At 38.9% G+C, this 16,651-nt stretch overlaps 1 protein-coding gene across 14 annotated transcripts in view; it reads left to right on the forward strand.

Annotated features, from left to right (window-relative positions):
* Positions 1-16,651, forward strand: part of DMD (dystrophin) — a 1,181,986-nt gene that overhangs the window by 1,142,067 nt on the left and 23,268 nt on the right. For 10 of the 14 annotated variants that reach the window (XM_069032076.1, XM_069031841.1, XM_069032402.1 and 7 more), the window contains 5 exons: positions 993-1,129; positions 1,901-1,939; positions 6,454-6,519; positions 7,829-7,894; positions 10,960-11,118. In XM_069032076.1, coding sequence (XP_068888177.1) covers positions 993-1,129; positions 1,901-1,939; positions 6,454-6,519; positions 7,829-7,894; positions 10,960-11,118 — 467 coding nt within the window. The remainder of the gene's footprint in view (positions 1-992; positions 1,130-1,900; positions 1,940-6,453; positions 6,520-7,828; positions 7,895-10,959; positions 11,119-16,651) is intronic. The other 4 variants (XM_069031916.1, XM_069032768.1, XM_069032690.1 and 1 more) reach the window with 2 other exon arrangements.

The raw sequence follows: 16,651 nt of genomic DNA on the forward strand, positions 1-16,651 counted from the left end.
TACACTGGAGAAGAAATACTGTTATGTGGGTCAGGAAGAACTTAATTTACTGTAAAAGAACAGTACTTCAGGGTTTAGTGTTTCTGCAAGGTTCAGAGAAGGGAGTGCAGCCTGACTAAGGTAATTGAAGTCTTACATTAAAATTCATCAGGAAATTGCCCGATTCTTCGTCAGGCTTTCAATAAGTCTTGCATCTTCACAGCAGACATCCTTTAAACTCTGCCTGGCTTTTTCTGGTCTTTAGGACTCTAAATCTACGTTGTGCTCCTCTGCTGGTCTCTACAGCAGCAAGGGAAGCCTGCTGCAGGCAAGGGAGTAGAAAACTTCATGCAAGTTGTTCTCTCCTCAGAGTATTGATCTTAAATGCCTGCTAGCTTCACATTGAACAGGCGCAGGAAGAAATAACTGATCTGAGAGCTTTCAGCAGCTCTCACCTGCTTTTTGTTTCGCTTTGGTCAAAATATTAATGGCACAGAAGGCTGAGGAGGGAAACTGGAAAGAAAATGTACCTGGAGACTTTCGTGGACTGACAAGTCCATGAGATGGAGATGACAAGCGTGTGGTAAGAGTTGGGATCCAGACAGTTAAGCACCCAGCTGGACACATGGACTGGCTGTGTGTCCTTCACTGCAGCCATTTTGGTGCTGAACCAAAAGTAGGCAGAGAATTGCCCCCAGCCAGGTGAGGAAATGACAAATTCTTATCTAATTATTGCTTGTCTTCTTGAGATCTCCTGAGGGGAGGCATGAACCTGTCAGGGGGTTTTGGAGCTTCTTCCCTTCCCTTCCTTCCTCCCCACTAGCAGTGTCTGTGTAATGCATTGTGAGGTGACGGTGATGGACAAGTAAAACTTGCTGTTCCGGGGCTCAAGCCATTGGCAGCTCTGCTTGGTGTGATCACAGCTCTCCCAAGTGATCCTGCAAAGGAAGAGGCAACTGAAAAACAGTGACAACCTCATGAAAGATGATTTCATTGTGATTTGTGGCTTTCAGACAACTTCAGGAGAAGACGTCCGTGACTTTGCCAAGGTACTAAAAAACAAATTTCGAACAAAAAGATATTTTGCAAAGCACCCACGAATGGGCTACCTGCCTGTGCAGACTGTCTTGGAGGGAGACAACATGGAAACGTGAGTAGCTCTGAAGTATCTAAGTAGCAATTCATTTGGTACACTATTTGAGCTCCCCAGCTGGTGCCAACTCCTTTCACTTCCTAAATGCATAAAGCCTCTTTATGTCTTTCATTTCTCTTTACCTCGGCTGGCAGGAAAACACAAGCTGGGCTTCCAGTTGCCATTGCCTTTATCTGCTTTCACCTGTCCTTATACAGGAACTTCAGCTTCAGTTAGCAAAAAAAAAAAATACTCACGGTCTTACTGGGAGTCTTACAGACTTCTAAGTTTGCTGTGCAATTTGGAGGCTAATGATACATTCATTAAATTTTTATTTTCTTCCAAATGGGTATCTTTCCTTGGTTTTATTTTTTTAATTAGGCTACCATGTTTGTGAGGTTGCCAGATGATTTCTTCTTTTCTCAGCCTATAAATTTAGTCTTACTAAATGACTTTGATGTCTTCATGGAAAAAAAAAGCAGTAATGATGCACATGGAGAAATCAGTGACTTAACCCAGTTCCCTTTGATTTTTTACACGTTTAATCAGTTGTTTAATGGCAATTGCACGCAGCTTGTTCTCGCTCTTTCTCTTTCTCTTTTTAAATTTTAGATTTCAAGGTTTTTTTCCCACTTTTTGGTTGGTTGCTCTTCACAGCCATTCATGTTGGTCTGTTGGATTTCTGCTTTTTAGTTGTTGTGATTTTTTTTTTTTTAAACCTTTCTGTAATTATTTTGCTGCTGAGTTTCTTCTGCCTTTCTCTTCACCTCCTCATTTTTTGTCTTGCAGTCCTGTTACTCTGATCAACTTCTGGCCAGTAGATTCTGCGTGAGTACTTTTGCTGAAGTGTGCTGCTGCTGCTACTGCTGCTGCGCTCCCTCACTTTTTCTTTTTGTTTATTTCTTCGTTTAGTTTTACATGAGATCATTTCCTTCTTTCTTTACGGTTATTTCCTTTGATGCACTCTCTGAAGGAATGTTTTGATCCCAAATAAGTAGAATGAGATAAATCCTGGAATTTCCAGCAGTCATGGATTTTGTACTGTGTACTCTTTCCGGAGTATGTATTTCTCATCTAATTAACAGGGGTTTCGTGCAGACCTACTAATGCTTATCAAAGTTTGTTGTTTAAAAGCCTGTGTTTCTGAATAAGTGTTGACCCCTCTGAATGTGTACTAAATGCTTTTTGAAAGACAGAGATTGAACATGATATGGATTTAATTCAGTTTTAGGAATGACACAGTTTTGCAGATAAAGCTATAATTTGGTTTTATGTGCAACCGTGCACACTCGAGTGCCCCGGTTAATGCAAAACTCACTGGGTATTTTATTACAGTCTTTTAGAAACATTCAGATTTGCAAAGGCAGGTTGAGATGGCGAAATGTTTACTGTATTTTTCAGAAGTTAAAAAAGCAGGGGTTTTCAGCTATGGAATAGATTTTCATTCTTGCACCACTCCAGCACATGCATTGTCTTACTGTTGTAGTAATAGCCTCAGTATAAACTAAAGATAGATATATATTTACCATTGTGGCATTTGCTACTTCTAGTGTTACATGGGTGCTTCTAGAATAATGTTAAATAAGGATGAATTTTAATTCACATATTGATAACTAATGAGAAACTAATAGATAGATTTTTTATATTTCTATATGGTGAAATGTATATGGCTTGCACCTCCATTGATTTTTTTGTAGAATAAACAAGAGTGAAATGTATACATTGGAATATTGATTTATAATTTTCATTGGGAGCACAAACCCTTGGGAAGCTAAGAGAAGTGCTCTGCCTCTGGGATATTTAAGCAACCAAGAAGCACATCTTACTGCAAACCTCATATGGTTGAGAATTCACCCACAGAGAATGCCAAAAGTCTGGAGCCAGACTGAAATAGAGGAGCTTTGAGCTTGAGGATGCACTTCTATAAATGCAACTATGGAGCTAGATTCCTAATATTTCAGAAAAATTGCAACGTTAAAAGTAACATTCAAAGAAACCTTGGATCATATGGAATGCCACTGCTGTGTCTGACATAACATGAAATTAAGCTGTCATAACATGGTTATTTCTAGTTACTTACAGTAATAACATTCTGGTGTGCCTACACTGACAGCTTCACACCGAGGGTTTGCTGGTGTTTGCTATGGTGAGTTTAAGTCACCTGTAATACTTAAGAAAATTTGAGAAATACCGAGGAGCAAGATTTGTACAGAGAGGTTGCACTTTTTGTCAGACCAGCTCAGGTATCTTCTGGAGCACAGTCCTTTCATCTGGTCTGACAAGGAAGCAGAAAAACAAGAAATTAATAGTGGCTGGAAAGAATTGCCCTTCATTTTGTTCTACTAACTTTATTTCTTTCCTTCATGCTATAGCACTTGACCTGCAATTCAAGTTACTGAGCTACCCATGTTTAAAGCTGTTTCTCAGTTACAGGGTGATTCCAGCTTCAGCAGGCAAACCAGTTATCATAAAGCTTTCCCATGTTTTCTACACTCATGCCTTTTTCTGGTGCTCTCATGCCAGTTTTCTGGTTATCTTTGAAGTGCCTCAGAAAAGCATCACCTGTCAGCACTCAGCAATGCTAGTGCTATTCTGACACCAACGTGTGGTATACATGGAACTGTTTATAAATAGATAATTTTTTGTGTTGGAAGTTAATGGCTCTGACTGCTTATTACCAATATTTTGCCCAGATACTCTTGCTTGCCAGGCATTAAAGGGGCAGTTCACAAGTTGTGAGAATTTGTGTCTTTTTACTTCAACTGTGATGATACAATGATACCATTTACTTGATTGTACACTCTCAGGAAGCATCAGCTAAAATGCTGAACAAAGAAGAGTACCCTCATCCTTCCAGCCAGGTCTCTGGGGCTGCAGGGAATTGCAGGAAGGTGGTGTTTGCCACTTGGTCACCACTTGACTTGACTAGAATTCCCAGGCTGCTCCTGCAGACCCCAGCTTAAGCAAGGCAGCTGTGGAGCCCTTATAAAAGGGATGGTTATCTTGGCTAAATATTAGGTGTGTCACTCAGCCTTGCTGACTGTTTGAGCTGATTAGGTGTGCTGGGTATGTGTGCTCAGAAAGGAAGGACTGTGAACTCTAGCACAGGTGGTCACTGAGAGTATGTAAAATGCAGCACAGTCGTTCTCAAGTTTACTCAGAGACTGGCAAAAGTATCTCTGAGCAGCTGAATTCAACACAAATCAATGCTTCTCTAGCAGGTTTGCTTTCTTAAGCAAACTTCTAAAAAGCTTTTTGAGGTATATCTCCATTGCAGTATATTCTGAAGTGGAGACAAACCTGGAACTGTAGCCTCACTCTCTGCTTGCAGTTGGCAGAGAGAATCAGCTCCAGCAAGTTACACAACACTGTGTTGTCTTTTGGAAAATATATATAAGTATACATATATTACACAACTTGGTCACCTTGGAGGTTGAAGCATACTGTCAAGGTAGCAGGGATATGTTCATCCAGTCAGGCCTGACTTTTTGCCATGCAGTACTGCAAAAAGAGACATCTCCTCATTTCCCAGTAGGTCCCAACCAAGTGCTGTCCCTTCCTTCGTACTGGTACAAATACATGTGCAATGCCAGGGTGAGAGGCACTAAGAGAATGATCCAGCTCAAAATTAAGACTACTTCTAACACATATTTCCTAGTCTATGCACAGTATTAGCATCCACATTTGTGTGTATGTTGAAAACAAGACCTTCTCTTGCATTGATGGTACCCCAGTTAAGATCAGCTAAACATCTGCTGTATGACAAAAAAATAGAAAAATGAGGGTAACTTCAATTTATCAGAAAACCATTGTTATCTTGCTCTGTGATCCGCTGCTCTAAAAGAGTTGCAGCCTTTTCCCCTCCCTTCCCTGTACTGTACACATTCTTACACAAAATAGGATATCAAGTCACAGAGAAGCAATTGCCCATCCACTGAATCTCTGCTGCACTGAGGAACTCTGTGAACTGAGTATTATCCTCTGGTTTGCTGTGGTAATGCTTGAACATGTGATGGGTAAAAGTAGAGGCCAGAGCTCATTTCAGACAAAATGAGATTTGTTATACTTGGCCTGTAATATCTTAAAGAGGAAAAACTTTGCTGTTGTGTGAGAAGAGATACTAATGATGACAAATTTTGTGTATCCAGCATGCAGCTCTATAAATGCAGAAGGACCCTAATCTAGAGCCTTTTGGAGGCTGATTAGAAACCTGAAAGCTGACAAGTCTAATAGATTTATGGCAGGATTGTCAAACTCCTAACATGGGAACTTTACAAACTAGAAGATTACTACAGTTTTGGTTTATAACCAGTGCATACAAAACCTGCCTGCTTGGGCAATGCAGTGCAATCACTGTTGGGCAGTCCCAGCCTGAACCACAGTATCCAGCAAATTAAAATGGGGAGAAACTCCTTCCTCCATCAGGAGTTCCAGAAGAAGAGTCAGCAGAGATGGAATAAAGGGCAGTTGAAATTTAGCAAAAATATAAAATTGCCATGCAACTTGGGAAGCTGCATCACTTTTTGTTAGTCTGACACCTCCCAATACACGTAGATTGGCTAAATCCCACGTGGCATCAAAGGGTGCTCTCTGAACTGCATGGGCAACATAATTTAATGTTGATGTTTTCCAGAGCTGAGGCTGTAAGAAACAATAATTGATGAGAAAATTCCCATAAATTTTTTCATCGACAAAAAACTGAAGAGGACCTCATACCATCTGTAAGGCAGAAAACCCAACATAATTGACAGTGTCCCCCTGTATGACACAGTGAGCTACAGTTGAGATTGCAACTCTTGAAAGACACTAGGCCAAATCATCAGTGTCTGCAGTGTGTTATTAAAGGCTCATTTCAGACATTTTATGCTTCTTGTATTTATTTCTAGCTGCTTGTGGAGTAATCCCTAAAGGCTCTTTTAAGTGGGATGTGCTGGAAGCAGGCACTGGAGCAGGGTGGGAGGCAGAGGAGAGGTTCCCAGCAGGACTTTGGCAGCCGGTGCAGGGCTGCATGTGAAGCAGAAATGCCAACAAAGGAGGCAGGTGTGAAGGGAAAACCAGAGTGAAAGCTCTTCTATAAATCCTTTGGAAAAGGCTTCTTTAGGAATTGGTGTGAAGAAGAATCGTGGCAACAGACGGATTGCAAATGGTCAAAATCCCTGGTGTGGCACCACAAAACATTGCACCGATGGCTTGAGGAGGCACACACAGCGCCTGGAGTTATAACTTGCTTTTTATCAAACATGGCATAAGGCATAGAGATGTGAGGGTATAGGCATAGCTAAGTGTCTTTTTACTTTTAAAGGGGTATTGTTTGTGATTAATCAGTGTTTTCTGCCTTATAGGCCTGCCTCGTCCCCTCAGCTCTCACACGATGATACTCATTCACGCATTGAACATTATGCTAGCAGGTATGAGACCAGCTGGACGTTAGGCAGATCTTTCTCTAAATTACTTTAAAAAGAAAAAAAACAAGAGCTAGAGGCTACCTGAGCACTTCTTAAAGGAACATAGAATTTGGGGTTTTGCTTTCCAGGCTCTGGGATGCAAGAGCATCATCTGAGGTTGCTGTTAACCAGCCTGTCCTAACTTGCATGCCAGAGCACCTGTGTGGTCAGAATTGGCCTTTAGGTCCCGTGGGGTCCTTGTTAAGCTGTGCACTCAGTTACTGATATTTTAATAGGACCTGTAGTGACAGGACAAAAGGTAGTGTTTTAAACTAAAAGAGGGCAGCTTCAGACTAGATGTAAGGAAGGAATTTTTGCAATAAGGGTGTTGAAGCACTGAGGGCAGGTTGCCCAGAGAGGTGGTGGATGTCCCATCCCTGAAAACGCTTAAGGTCAGACTGGATGGGGCTCTGAGCCACCTGTTCTAGCTGAAGATGTCCCTGCTCAGTGCAGGGGGGTTGGACTGGAGACCTTTAAAAGCCCCTTCCAACCCAAACCCTTCTATGATTCTGCATAGGGTTTAGTTTTTAATGTGGACCCTGGTGTAATAGTGAAAATGAGAAGAGAGAAACCTCCAAACTCTTACATGAATCTCAGGTGTCATTATAATGTTAATTTATCTCATGAAATACCACAAAAAAAGATTTTTCCTTGATTTGGAGGATTAAAATAGTGGTATATCACTGCTTTAGTTCAATTCTCTGCTTTCATACTGCTCTTAAGAATCAAAAAAAATGGATTAATTGCACAAATATGAAAATGTTTTTCCACCAAGCAAGTACATTTTGAAGGGTTGAGGTAATGAAAAATAGTTATTCTGGCCTCTTTCTCTCCTCCAATATCACCTGATCAGGAGAGGTGTTTCTGAATTATGCAGGCCATTTAGGAGGGGCTGAATGTGAAAACTAATGAGAAATGACTGATTGTTACAGTTTTGATGATGACATTGCCAGGTACAAAGCAATTTGTGTAATCCCCTGGCATCTTAAGGCTTTTCTTTGATTTTGGAATTAATTAATCAAGAGAAGTTGGAATATAACCTCAGCAAAAGGGTTGAAAACGTAGAAGTGAGTTTATCCAGGCCATTGTAACAAACAATCTTTTGTGATAGCTTATTTCAAAACTTTTTGGTAATCAACAGTGAGTGTAAATTAATTTGAGTTTCAAATTCATCGAAAACATCACGCTCTTTAATTCTTTCCAGAATGTTAGAACAAAGAAAGTTACTGAAAAACAAAATCGGTTTTAATGAGTCTTGTTTATTTTTCCACAGGCTAGCAGAAATGGAGAACACCAATGGTTCTTACCTAAATGACAGTATTTCACCTAATGAGAGCATGTAAGTAGGCTGTTTTCATGGTTTTGACAAGTATTTTCTTGGGAAGGTTAATAACTTGTAATGAAATTTTGTAGTGCTGAATTTGCATGGACATGTATCACATGTGGTTCAATTTAATGATGTACTCATGTCCTTTCAGTTTGTATCGTAGTATCTGGATTAATGGCTTATAGCTTAGTACCAAATTTATACAACAAATGATACCTTCAAAATTAAAACTACTTACTTCTTTCCAAAAATTACTGATTTATTCAGCAAATAATTTCCATATTCAAAAAAATGATCATCATCTGATGAGATCTAAGGACAAAGACACAAAACCCCCCTTCTATCTTAGTTCAAGCTTAATCATGGTTAAATTGCTATAAGCTAGAAAATGTTGGTGTGGGAAAAGTGTCATACAAAACAGAAGTGAGGCTAAACAAAAATTTTTGGTCTACAAATACCTGAAATTCATTGCAAGTGTAAGGAAGGAGGGACTGACCATTGTTGTGAAATACTAGGAGTAGTAAGCTGTAAGTTGGACAGATCACTGCCAAGCATTCATTGTATTACTTTAAATGTAAAGTTATGAATAAAAGTTGTGATTTTTAAGAAGTAGTTAAATCTAATGTCTCACTGAGACCCTTTGTGGTTCTCCTCTGATATTTATTCTCTGAATGAAAGGACATAGAACTAACTGTGAGTAATGCTTCTGAAGACAGCACAGAAGCTACTACATCATGGGTGTATTTGAAAATTTGGTCTTCATTCATCACCTGTGTAGGAGAAGCCATTGCATGGATTCTAAATCAATCAAATATGTAAACCCCGACTTACCTAAAAGTGTTTTTATCTATCCTATGTGATCTCATCCTACCACAGCTTTAAGGGATGGATGTTTATGAAAATTCAGACACAATCTAAATTTTTCGCAGTCCTTTACAGCACAGAACTCTGGCCAATTTTCATTCACTTAAATTGAGATTCCAAATGAATAGCATTTTGTAAGGTTGATTCTGAGCCTGTGAGCTCAGATTGTTCTTGTATAGTGATAAAGCTGTTTCTTTGTTTCAAAATAGTTTCTCTTTTGACTTGGTAGGATTGTTGCCTACCAGTTTTGAAAGAAAATCCCCTCTAGAAACAAGTACATTATTTAAATATATTGGTTCAAAAAGGAGAAAGTTAAAATGAGACCTCAAAACTAATATATATGTAATGTCAGTATGATTTCATGCAGTTAAAGAGAAGTTTGTTTCCAAGTTGTATGTTAAGTTTGTATTGTTAGGTATAGTAGTAATGCTCTAATAGATGGAATTTTGTGTTGTCCCACTGAAATATTTCAGTGTCCTTGTCACAGAAATCATGCATACATAGTATCTCTTGTATTACACTTTGGTCTTACTGATCAGTTCATTCTTTGCTTTATTAGAAGTTGTACTGGCATGATTCAGTTAATAAGTTAAACAGTGATTGTCCAGTTTGTTCTTCAGTTTGAACAATTAAAATGAGAATAGATCTGTGTATTTTGAATTTTGGAAGAAGCATTATCCAGATAGATACAAATTGAAGGTAAATCAAAGCTTTCCATGAATTCACAACTGTAATTACTTCAGTTTTGCTTGGCAGATTATGCTTAAGTATTACTTGTTATTCTTGCAGGGTTTGGATTATTTGGCTAATCAGTACAGGTAGAGTGATAGATGGAAACAAGGCAAGAGGGAAATAAAAACACAGCATATATATATATATATATATCTGTCTCCCAAAACATTTCAATATGTAGTGTCACTGCAATGATGCATAAAATACCTGTGTAGGCTGAAAATCACACAAAAAGTGTATGCTTGTAAAGTGGCATTATACTTCAATAGTTATGTCATTTGTTCACTGTTAATTCACTGAAGATCCGTAAGAATATTTATAAATGCAAAGCAGTGGTTTGAAGGAAATCACAGTAGAAGTGGTTCATGAAAAGTATAAATTTAGGAACTGGCAAGCCTTTCCTTTTGTGAAAAATTAATACTTCTCTTTCATGAACCAGTGTTAATGTGCTCTACATTGCTTTGGCACTTCTGCAGTCATAAAATTGCATCATTAACATTTTCAGGAACAAAATGAAAACAAGGAAAATTATAATTTTTGAACAATAACAGCTGTTCAAAATGCCTGTTAAATCCTGGTTTAGAAACATAACAGGGAAAAAAGCTAGACTGACTTAGACTGAATTATTTTGTTATATGAGATCTCCAACAGCAGTGTCATTTTTATTGACCCTGTCTTATGATGCCAAGGGAAACCTTTCATGGTTTCTCAATGACTGCTTAGGATTTGGATGCGTCTCCTGAGCACCTAAACCATATTTAAAACAGTCCATGTAGTTCTGGGAGGTGATCAGGGTCTTCAGAATTGTATTTCCTTTCCTCTTCCTGAGATATTTCTGTTTCAGATGGCAGGCAGCTTCAGGGGCAGTCGAAATAAAGAAAGAGATCATATGTATTAAACAGAATATATTTGTATTCTGACAGCGTACATCACTTTTAAATTTAAAAAAAAAAACAAACATCTGAGTGGAAAATAACATACTTTCATTATATTAGTTCAGGGGGTTTTTTTTGTTTACCTAATTTAGAATTTTATAGGAAAAAAAGGTAAATAAAGCACACACTTATTACATAAGGAGAGTTTGTAGGTACAAAAATGAATGCATTGCCCTTGCTTGAATACCCTTCTACAATGCAGATCAGGCAGCAGAAGATTCCTTTTTTTTTGCAAGCAAATTCCTAATTGAAGTTTGTCAGAAGAGGAGAGCTGAGGTTGTCAGCTGTTGAAAAACTTGGCTTTAAGTGTCTGAGAAGCAGAGAAGGAGGGAGGTGGTCTCTGCAGAGAAGGGAAATTATCAGAGACTCAGTGAAACAGGTCAGCAGATTTTGCTTTAAGGTGCATTTCTCTGCTGTTGGTTACAAAGAGTTCAGCAAATCTCTTTGTAAGAAATGAGAGACTGGGAGTGAATCATCGCCTCATATTCACTGTGAAGTTAAAAAGAAGGAAGAGAACAGCCTGTTTTATCCTCCTGTGTTTTCCAGCGATGATGAACACTTGTTAATCCAGCACTACTGCCAAAGTCTGAACCAGGAGTCCCCCCTGAGCCAGCCCCGAAGCCCTGCCCAGATCCTGATTTCTCTGGAGAGTGAGGAAAGAGGGGAACTGGAGAGAATCCTCGCAGACCTGGAGGAGGAAAACAGGTGGGTTATGCCACCAGCTGCTGAATTTGAAGTAAAAAGTCTGCAAAATAATTGTACTGCACAGTTAGATGGAATTCCATTTGGTAGCATTTTTAGGGATAAATGAGCTACAAAACTGCATTTTCTTCTGGCAAATAAATAATTTCATAGTGGGTACAAGTTGGATCTTCTTTTCTTTCTCTTTTTTTGGTGTTGCTTGTTGCCATTTCTTTAGTCTTTCAATACAAAGTATCATTTACCACTTCTAATTTCAACTTTAATTGAAGTTATCTTCATTAATCACCATAAAAAAAAACCCCAAATGCATACTTGAGACATCACAACACTGCAGTCCTCTTTATACAGTACTCTAGAGTCCTGGGCCATCAGCACAAAATCCAGGAGGTCTTGACCCTGGAAGATTTGTAATTGCAACTGTAAACTACCGAAACCAGACTGTAAGATAGAAATCATTTAGTTCTACCAAAAAAACATGGGTTTGTTTGTCTTCTACTATCTTCAGCCTTTTTGGTACAGTCTATTGGCATTTTCATGCTCTTTTTTTCCTTGCCTCTGTAAGAGCTAGGTACTTCTGCTTACATTGAGGGTTTAATGCACTAATCATTTGCCTTAGGCTTGTCAAGGAAATAATGCAAGAGTTGACAGTGTCATAGATCTTCTCACCATGTATGAGTCTTCTTTGGATGGTGCTAATCAATTACAGTGGCTCCATCAAAGACATTTTGTCAGGAGGATTTGGGAGAATGGAGAAGATTGTAGGGATCAAGAATGAGGAAAATGTTTCACACAGAAAACTGTAGTAAACAATGCTTTTGCTCACTGAACAGCAGGGAAATTTTGTTTGAAACAAACCACAAACCTCCTACTATGTAGCACATAAAGTCCAAGTACTTTCTAAAGTGGAGAAAAATCAGTATTTTGAAATAAGACATCATACTTTGCATGTTCAGGACTGTAGCTAAGAAATAACTAGTAGCTACAGATGATAAGATAGCTTAGTTTTCAGGAGATGGGTGTTAACTTTTTTAAACAACATTATGTAATGAGTCATGGAAGAAGGAAAAAATCGTCATGGTTTTCTCTCTGTATAAAAAATAAGCTACCTAGCAGAAAGGAGGGTGACTTTTAAAGCACACTAGTTTTAGATTAGAAAGGTAGTATATGAAAACTAGTATAACATGGAGCTAGATACCTAAATAAGCTAAAAAACCCTTTGAGAGTTTATGCCACAAATTTCTACATGGGCTTTATTTAATTTAGCAATTACTGAGAGGGATGGTAAAAGATCTCTGGCAGGAATTACACCTTAAAAATACCTGGTTTGAAGTTTGCCAGTCCTGGATTAAACTAGAGCTGTAGTCTGCAAGCTTGTTCTTCTCATTTGTACTACTGGAGGCATAGTTATGGATGGGATGCCACCACAGGCAGCCTCGTCTTTTGTGGGTGCTCAACACAGCAGGGACAGAGAGCTCTGTCTCTGTCTCACAGCATGGAGGTCACACTGCTTGATTTTCATTGATGATGACAAAATCATGACTTTTGTCTCTACAAACTGCTATAAATAACTTTTATGTAAAATGTAAGGTAGCTGCTGAAAAGTGAACAAGTTCTTGTTGTCCTGGTTGCTTGTCACAGCCAGATAACTGTGATTTTATGGATGAAACACTGATTCCTGTTTAGAAAAATAAGCTATTAAGACAGGGTCAGCCAGGAGCCATTCACAGAACTTGCCTACTTTTAACAAACAGTCTTGTCCCTTTAGATTTCTATTTCCTAGTCGTTCTCCACCATTGAGTTTGTGCAAACCTTGTTTGGCTGTTGCCAAGGACAATCAGCAACCTGACACCCAATTCCTTGTGTGAATCCGGTTCCAATGGGTGAACACATCTTCCTTCCCATGCAGATCCTAAAACACCCTCCGTGTAACCTTTTGTTACTGCCTCAGGATGAGCACATTCCTTTGTTCCCAGGGTGCATCTCCTTGTGGCTGAGCTGGATGTGGTGCGCATGAGTTGTCCTTTCCTGCCTGTGTTGACATAACTCCTGTTGCATACACTTGGGATAACTTTTGATAACTTAGGTTTAAGTCTCTCTGCTGTATCTTGTACACTTTTACAGTAGGAGTCAGGGCATGCAGTCACTTCTCAGCAGCTCCTGGGAGAGCAGCCACAAGTACCAACAAGAAGCAGTGCTGTGATATTGGGAGCACCTACCTCATTGTCATTTCTCTTTTTCTTCTGCTCTCCACAGTTCCCTGCTTTTCAAAAAAGCCCTTTTCTCTTTTGCTTTGTGTCTTTTGAGCTGTTTATTGAGATCTGACCTCCATTTGGGTTTCAGCTGCACTTTCTGGCCTCCAAATATTTCCATCTTGACTTGTTACTTAAATGAAAAAGACTCTTTGAAATTGTAATTCTGAGGTTTTGCTTTTGGACAGTTTAAAAAGCTCTGTTGCCTATTTTGAATTCTTCTGAAATACATTCTCTAACTTACAAACTAACCTAGTTGTGACATGGTTCTGACTGGGGTTTTGTCAGTTCCAAGGACCTCTTGTTAGATATTCATTATTTATCTGCTAGCATTTTAAGACCTTGGTGCTTCTGTAGCTTGTAAGTATGACTTCCTTAAATAATGTATGGATAAGATTTGACTGTTAAATAATTTATATTTGTTAAAATGTGAGCATTTTAGAGAATATTTTCAATGGCTGAAAATGTTTTATTTGAGTTTTAGGTCTTCAGGCTTATGCTGAGTTTTGCATCACACAGAATATGGTGATAAGACCATTTCTGTATTCAACAGACAAAAAGCAATCTTGCTATGGAAGGTATTATTACTGTGTTGCAATATAAAACAAAAATCCAATTATAAAACCCTCTCAAAAACTATTTCCCCAAGAGTGAGTGTATTTCAGAGAGAGTCAAGTTAAGTTTTTGTTGTCCATCTAAAGCAGTACATTACATAGGTTATACAGTAGGATAGGTAATACTGACTAGGATGTACTGTAGTGGCATTAAATAGAAAGCACATGATTCTGCAGTGACAGAGTCAGAACTTTTTGCAAAGAATTAAAATACTTTCCTGCTATTTTAATGAGTCAGGAAAGTGGATGTTTCCTAATATTTTAGTTGGGTCAAAGTCTCTGACACAAGAGGAAGACTTCTCTCATGTTCTATCCTCTTCCTCACAGCTTGAAGCTGTCCTGTAACAAGAGCTAAGTAAATGACATCTCCAGCCGGAGCTATTAGCCATTCCTTTGCCTTTCCTGACTTGTGGTGGGAGTGCAGTGGGCTGTGTGCCACCAGAGAAAGCACTGACACCCTGAATCTCAAAGCTGCCCTGTTTCAGTGTAGCTGTGGTGCTCCTTCAAATCTGAAGACTGATGAATGGCGTCTTCACATAAGTTCCTTCTGTATAGTTGCCAACAGCAAGAAAGTGATGCATTTCTAAACATGCTGTGGCTCCTCTTGGTATTTTTTTTGGCACTGAAGAAGGGGAACTAGATCTTCTGAGTGTGAAGCATTGTGAGTAAACACTGTCACTCTAGTGAGGGGCAGGGGTAGGTGGTTCAGTTACCAGCTTTGTCTGTTTCTTCAGACCACTGGTTTTCTGTAGGGAGATGAGAAATAACATGAATTCACAAATTCTCAATTGTCTTTGAGAGGACTACTCAGCAAACAGGGTCCACTAGGATTTCTGTCACCAGGCAATTAATGCTGCCAGTGATAGATGTGATTAATAATTCATGCACTCTTTACTACTCAGCTCTTCACAGCTGCATAAATCAAGGTTACACTGCATGCTGCCTATGTTACTTTTCCTCATAAATGCCTCAAAGAGTTGCAAGCATTCTAAATGGCATATATGGGGTTTTTTTTAATATTCTCTTACTGAAAAAGGGTTCATTTTCCCAGTGATGAGTAGATGCAGCAGCACTGTTTGTTTATTTGTGACAGCCAGATGTCAAAGTCACCCAGCCTGAGCCTGTGGTGGAGGGAGGCGAGGTTTGCATGTACTGCCCATGCTCGCTCAGTTGCATTCATTTAGAGAGGAGCATGTTTTTATCTCCCCTTTCTCTTATGTCCCATTTTATGCTGGAAGTGTCGGAGAATGCCTCTCCTCAGGAGCCTGAGGGCTGTGAGCAGTGCCTTGGTTGCCTGGCTCACAGCAGCAGTCCTTTTCACCACACAGCTTAAAACTGTTCCAGAGGGAGGAATAAGAGCCATTTGCTCTCTCTTAGGATGTTCTTACAGCAGGTTTCAAATTCTTTCCTTCTTTTTTAATTTTCAGCTTTCTTCTGTTATGTTGATGCAACTCTTCATTGCTGTAAGTTTAGATCCCAGTTATGATATTATTGATTGTGTGCACTCCACATCACTTTTATGGCTCTGAAGCTACGATGAATCTCAGTTCTCTGGACTAAGGACTGTGTAGCTGGACTGAAAAGGTGCAGCTGGAAAACTCAGTAATACAGGTGTACAGGGCAAACCCATATGCATCCTTCAAAATTACATTCTTTTGTTCCAACAATATTACAGTATTAAATTACAGAACTCCTAAATCCAGACATACCTCTAATTGGAAAATATGCAATATCATTTACATGGTTTTTTATTTTCCGTTGACTTTCAGAAATATTTTTAAATTATATTTTATCAGATATGAAAGGATTCTTATCAGAATTACTCCCTGGTCCTTACTTGTATTTCAATACCACAGTTACTGGAAGGACCTCTCTATATCGATACAGGCGATAATTGCAGTTTTCTTTGTAGCAAGGTATCTGATTATGTTTGTAAGTATGACCACGTGCATTTATTTAGTTTCCTTTAGGGTGATGTTTTATCTTTTGCTTTACAGCACTTCAAACTTTTGAGTCTGCTGTTTGTAGAGTATTGCCTGTATTGTACATCTGGGAAATTTCTCATGGGGTAGTGATAGCCACTATCTACAGACTTTGTGGAAAACAAGCTTAATGATCATTCCTGTATAAACTTTAGTCAGCAATAACCCCGTGTGTAATACTGCTGTCATGTTCATTCCTATTCCCTTTTGTATTTGTATTAATTATTCACTGGTTTGTTCAGCTAGAAGTATCAGAAGGCATTAAGTCAGGCAGAAGGCGTAACTTACATGACTATATCTATACCCAGTATAGATAGTCCTTTTTCTCCAGATAATTTTCATTAATTTGAAACTCTGTATTTCATTAAAACAAAAAACTTAATTTGAAAATATAACCTTTCCACAGTTGTCCCTTTACGTGTTGGTTTTAGAGGAAGAAGTCTTGAATTTTGAAATAGCTTGAATTTTGGAACAGCCTGAAGTTAAGAATGATTACTCCCTTTTTTTAATAATTTAAAACTTCTGCAGAGGAAGGATCATGTAGGTCAGACATCCCTTAGGGACTGTGTTGTGGGGGCTGCCACAGTCCCAGGTTAGGATGTGTCCATCATGCAGCTACTGAGAAGCACAGAAACCTCTGAAGAACAGTCAGTGGCTTGTCTTTGTCCTTGGCATTGCTTTCTCACCCGTG

This window comes from Aphelocoma coerulescens, chromosome 1 (assembly GCF_041296385.1).
Source record: "Aphelocoma coerulescens isolate FSJ_1873_10779 chromosome 1, UR_Acoe_1.0, whole genome shotgun sequence".
NCBI lineage: Eukaryota > Metazoa > Chordata > Aves > Passeriformes > Corvidae > Aphelocoma > Aphelocoma coerulescens.